This window comes from Limulus polyphemus, unplaced genomic scaffold, assembly GCF_000517525.1.
Source record: "Limulus polyphemus unplaced genomic scaffold, Limulus_polyphemus-2.1.2 Scaffold78758, whole genome shotgun sequence".
Lineage (NCBI taxonomy): Eukaryota > Metazoa > Arthropoda > Merostomata > Xiphosura > Limulidae > Limulus > Limulus polyphemus.
In genome coordinates, this window is record NW_013744354.1 from 6,419 (window position 1) to 12,880 (window position 6,462).

At 33.3% G+C, this 6,462-nt stretch overlaps 1 protein-coding gene across 1 annotated transcript; it reads right to left on the bottom strand.

Moving 5' to 3' along the window:
- Positions 1-578: 578 nt before the first annotated feature.
- Positions 579-5,443, bottom strand: LOC106477778 (alpha-amylase 1-like; the record flags this gene model as incomplete). Its single annotated transcript, XM_013938306.2, has 4 exons — positions 5,251-5,443; positions 4,647-4,965; positions 3,193-3,571; positions 579-897 (listed from the first exon to the last, which is right to left on the bottom strand). Coding segments are annotated over exons 1-4 (1,176 nt in total), but the record flags the coding sequence as incomplete, so codon positions are not given.
- Positions 5,444-6,462: the final 1,019 nt, after the last annotated feature.

Here is a 6,462-nt window from a genome sequence, read left to right on the forward strand (position 1 = left end):
TGTTTTTTTTTAGAAATAACTATCATACCCACAACGGCTATAGAGGTGAGTGATAGTGGGATCTGGGACGTTGTGGGTTCTAGCATCCAGATCCTAATCCCCTTTTTTTTCGGTTACATGCTGACTAGCTCTGCATCTGTTGTTTTGATTATGTCTGATAGACGGAATATCCCCAATGCTTTTGGGAGCTATAACCGCAGACATTTTCACTTTATATATTTCTTAATATAAATACTTGAATTAGGAATTAACATTTTCTGGATAGAGCTTTCCAAAATATGTCTAAATGTAATTCTAAAGAGAATGCAAAAAACTAGTTGCATATGTTATCCATACTTAAAATTATGGTTATTACTTCATTTATTTTTAAAGAAGTTCAAGTTAGATGAAATCAGGAATATTGTTAAAATTAAAATTTCGATCAGAACGTTCTGTTCACTTCCATCAATACCATTAATCAATCGTTTACTAGATTTCATGCGGACACAATATAGAGTGGCTATCAAAGTGTCAGTGAAAGGGGAATGTTACTTGACATTATTGAACGCTAATAAATCACTCAAGAAGTCATTAGTTACCTCTAGATGAATTGCTAAGACTGGATCTTCCAACTTATTGTCTATAAAAATCTGGCTATATCCTAATTCGTCAACTTCAATAAGATGACCAGTACAAGTGTCGTCTTTCCTGTTTCCAGAAATAACGTCACAGTAACTTCCAGCTTCTAGGCCGGTTTGCAAACGTTTATTGAGTGGGAAATTCTCATTATTGATGGCGACGAAGCCACGATTGCCTCGACTGAAAGCGATCTGATTTCCACCGTTATCCCACCAGTTTTCCACTTGACTGGCTCCAACCACGTTCCTGAACCTTACCATATGGTAAATTTGACGCCATCTATTCAAAAGATGCAGTGAATTAGAAAGTTAACGTAAACATATCCGAATGATGTTTGCTCGATGTGTCAGGTACTAGATGCTGTGCAGCTCCAGATCAGTATACTACAATGTTGAGCACAAAAACAAGTTTTTTCTTGGAAATATAGGTTTTATCTGTTTTAATGCAAACTCAATACAAAGTTACAAGTCACTGCTTGGGAATAAGAGTAAATCACTAAATGCAATGCTATGTAATACATTAATTTTTAATAGGCGATTAAAATAAGCACTATAAAACAATTAATTTAATATAAACCAGAAACAGCATAGTAAAATTGAAATCCAATTGATTTTGAAAAAAAAAAAGATTATATTATCAAAATCAGTTTTTAAAAAGAACCCCCCCCCCCACCCTCAGGTTTCTCCTTTTTTTTTTGAATGGAAATTATTGATTGCCTTTCACTGTCTGCAGCCAGTTGTGGGAAGTTAAAACTTACAAGTACTACTAATACCAAAAGTAGAAATCAAATAAAACCACCCTAAAAATGTTTCTACTAATAGTTCCTAAAGTAGAAAAAAGATAAGTCCACCCTAATAATTCTACTACTAGTTACTCCCATCCTCCACCCTTTTCTAAAAAGATGACATAATAATGTTTTAAATCAAATTTAAAAAATATTATTTATAATTTTAAAACAAAGTACATACTCTACCTCAAAATTTCTGTGTAGTTCATATTTCTCCCTTTTTATCTTGTAAAATTATTAAAGTATAACAGTGAATAGCCGAGACAAGCCAAGCTACGTGAATTTGGTCTTTCCAGTCCCGGCAATACTGAATAAATTTTAAATTTAGCTATTTAAAGGTAGTTTGCTACCTCTAGTGACAAAAACGGTATTTTTTAAATTAGAAATTTTATTTTGGAAAATATTTTCATATTTATTATAAAATAGTGTGAAAACTTTTCAATTGCCAATAACCATTATTTTTCATTTATTGGGAATAATACAACATTATCCATAAAAGAATTGCTATTGCTACAAATAGTTAAAATATTTTTAGTTGTGATATAATGCCTTTTAGCATCATATGTGGAACAACACTATTGAGGGTGGGTAGACATATTATCGAACAGATCATTAAATATTTTGTTTAAATATTTCAGATCTATCTTAGTTTATAAAATCTTAAAATCGTAAGTGGAAACAGAACTGGCCGTATATGAAGTATTTAAATTAATTATACATTCCAGAAGTGGATTGTTGTTCGTAATAATCCAAAAACAGTTATCTGGATTATTTAAACAGTTTTAATTTTTTCAAACACTACATCATCCAGAATATTATTAAGAACAACAGATTCAGTAGCTGTATTTATAGAATTAGTTATAAATCTGAACTTGATAGAAATGTTATGAAATTTTGGAATTGCACATAGAAATGGAGAAGAATCTATACGTATATTTCACTTTTAATGGCTTTCTTTATATTGGTAATAATATCATTTTTTTTAAAAGTACTTTTAATAAATGTATTGTAAATTTCTTTAATTACTATTTTGCATAAAATTTGTTTGCATATAAAGCCAAAGTTGCAACCTGCTTTATCAATAGGGGTAATAATAATAATAATAATTTGTTCTTGCCCTTTTTTTATACTTTTTTTTTGAAAATATTAAAAGAAATATCTATTTTGTGTTGAGATAGGTTTGAGTTTCTTAGCTTGTGTCAGTTATCCAGTGCTATTCTTCAATAATTTTACAAGAGAAAAAGGTAGGAATACCAACTACACAGAAAGTGAGTTAGGATATGCAGTTCGTTTTAAGATCATTTTAAATAAGATCTTTTAAATTTTTTATTTAAAACGTTATTATTTCATATTTTTAGAAAAGGGTGTAGGTTTGGAGTAACTTACGGTAGAACTATTAGGGTGGATTAGTTAAATATCATATATTCTAGCTTTCATTATCAAAGATGGCGTATAATAACCTTAAGTTTATCAAATCTAAAATAATACAACTGAATCAAATACCATGCGAGACCAGCAACAAACAGTTAACCAAACTTAAAAACAGTTGAATGTGTAGAATTTTAAAATCGGGCATTATATTTTTTTCTATCTCAGGTTCATGGCATCATTATTTTACCTCCTGTGCGAGCGCGATAGAAAAGCACATCATTACCGTGCTACATATTATGAAAATTAGGTTAAAGAAATGATTTACTCATTAGCACACGCGGTAGAAGTATCGGTATTTACAAATATTTTCACTGTACTTGTATGCTTTAAAATGTGTGGCAGATACTTTTACATACCTGTGTTCACAAACCCATCCATTTCCGCATGTCAGATCAGAATTTCTAATCACAGGTAGCGTTTTGTAGTCGTCGTCGTGGGGTGGACCAATCCAATCATTTTTATCTTTGCCCCATTCAATGTGACGTGGCCAATTGTAACTGCTCATAATTCGAGGAAATCCATAAGGCCATGCTAGCATGAAGGCAGTGGCCATCTTGTACATCCGAGGCTGAAAGTGGGTTAAGATGACGTCAAGCCCACCAGCTCCATGGCCTCTCTGGTTGTCGTGGTTGTCGATAAACACGAGGGCGTCATACTCGTGAACGAACCCCCAACCTTGACCAAAAGTTTTCAAATACTGCATTTGTTCGTGTCCACTTTTCCGTATTACATTTCCTGTAAACAGAAACCAACTTATAATACAGCAAGTAAACTAAATATTTTATTGAATGACGTAAGTCCAGTTTCTAATTTATATAGAAAATTTAACGAATTAATACCAAAAAATTAGCTGACAAATATAATGATAATATTAATAAGGGGCGAATAGGTCCTTACCACCAGGAAGAAAGTAATAACCCCTAGATATCTATGGCGATTTTATTATGATTTCTATTTGCACACTTTCCAAAACACATGAAAAGCCTCTTTGTCTATCTGTCTGTCTCTTTCGATGACGAGAAACCCACTTTGAGACTAATAATGCTTGGAGACGGCTTGAATGGGTGATGAAGAAAAACTTTAATGTAAGTTTAACATAACAGCAAATGTACAAGGATGACGACAAAACCTTGTCGAAACGTTGTACATTTGCTGTTATGTTAAACTTATATTAAAGTTTTTCTTCATCACCCATTCAAGCAGTCTCCAACCATTATTTGTCTGTCTCTCTGTTCAGTGATACAACGAGCGATGATTAGCTGGAAATTGTTGAGATTATTTTGTATTATTCCAATAGATAAATACCAGGAGAGGAAAACAGCTTGTGGTGCTACAAAACAAATAACGAAAAATTTATTCATACAATGACAACTACTCAGTATTATCATACTAGCGATCACGTGGGCTTATGGCTCACATTTACACAGACCAAGATGATTCGTTTGGTACCATTTAGAAGTAGGTGCGGCAGTTTAGGAGAATTTACGTACCCCCCCCCCCCCAATTTGTCTGACAAACTCCAATATATATTAAACACCAACAGGTTAGTGCTGCTCAACTATTTCTCAAATTGCTTGATTTAGACATCCACGATGATAATCTTCAGTAGATAGTGTAATAGTTAAAAGATTTATATAGTTGTCTGCTCTGAAACATATTAGCTTGCATTGAATTTGAAAACAAAAGTGTAAATATTGACAGCGTTACGTTCGTAGATCTTCGCATCACATTTTTATTGTAAACTAGCTTATGAATTATATACACATACACACTACAAATGGTAATGAAAATCTTGTAACTATAGACTTACCAAGTTTGTAGCTGTATCTAAACTCCGTCACTCGGCCTAAGTGAATATATTCTCTCATACCGATCGCTTCTACCCCGAGATCAATGACTTCCATGAAAATAAACGGCCTAGTCCCAGGTTTGAACCATTTTGTTGAAAGATCGTGAAGGTTTTCAAATACGGCTTTCAAATCTCCAGGCCACATGTGTTTAGCAGCGTCCACTCTGAATCCAGCGACACCAATATCAATTAAATGGTTTAAATACTCTACGATTTTTCCACGTACGTAATCTTTACCGAGATCCAGGTCATTAAGGCCACTTAATCTACAGTTTCGTACCTATAAATAAACAAGTCAATTTGAACTGAGAATTTCTTAAACTCTATAGCAATAACAAAACGAAAAGAACCTAGTTAACAAATTTTTCAAAAAAGGTTACGTCAGTTACTTGTAAAAATTAATTGATATAAAACAACTATAAAAGGTATATTTGAGATGTTTACTAGTAATACTGACATTTACATTTAAACGAATTGACCGAGCAATGTAAATTGTAGAGTTCAAACATACGGAGGATAATGTATCCAGCTAAAAAACTGAAACGAAAACCTTTATGTTCCTTACTTGATGGGCATCACCATAGTTCTCGATACTTCCACTAGGAGTCCCACACTTGTTAGTATTGAAGTCCAAATGACTATAAGGAACTCCATCATACCTAAGAGCAATAGGGTCGAAGTAGCTTCCTCCAGTTCCATGACCAGCGCCAATATTTCCAGTCATATGGTTGATCACTGCATCTACGTAAATCCTGTGAAAAACAAAGTGGCTATTACATTATTATACACAACATAATATATACGTTTAACACGATCGGACATTTCACCTATGAGTGAATTATAAAGATGATACAAACCTGCAAAAATACCGTGGTGGCAAGTGCTGTTAACTGGCTGTCTTTTCTTTCGCAAATAGTTCAAAAAACGGATACCTATCTGCCTCTTTTCGTTCGGTAGAGCTGGATAATCGAAAACACTCTCCACGTGATTTTTCAGTTTTTACAGTACCTTTGAGTTGCATGACAGCACCATTGACATGCTTTACACCTTTATCAGATGTTTGTACGCATAAGGAGGCAATCAGCATTGACCTCAGATATTTAATATAGCATGAAACGAAATACTAAAAGGAGAAAACGTATTCGTAAAAAAGGAAGGGGGATGACTGATTTCTTATTAAAGATGATGATGATGATTGTCTATGAAGGTGGAGTTTTTAGCTAACTTTCTCTCTAACGAAATATTTGTGTGAATACACCAGCAAAAATAGTTCTCATAATTTAGGTGCAACTCGTTTCACTAATAACACATACGATCTGGAATTTAACGTACACACATGTAGACTCTCCTGGATACTTCCTTAAAATTTCCTTTACAGATTTTTCAAGTTTTTATTCCCTTATGTCTTGATGATACAAAGTATTGGTATTTTGTCGTCATGAATATTTGTAAAACAACACTGTAACGAACTAACGTTAACTTCAACAATATCCTGTGACTGCAGTTCAATTACTCACTATCCATACACACATTACATTTCCCTTTTCGCGTCACGTTTTCCCCCTCTTATATATATACCAGCCTACCCTATCTAGAAAATACTAGAGCATTCGCCAAAGTACATGATAGTTCTAGAAACGATGCGTCACTGTAATCATGTGACTCGCTGACGCAACAACATCTTTATAGAATGTGGCATGACTTCTTTAATTGAAACAGTTTAAACAAAAGCACAATGTATAGTCGAAATATTTTTTTAAAGCTTAAGTTTTTACAT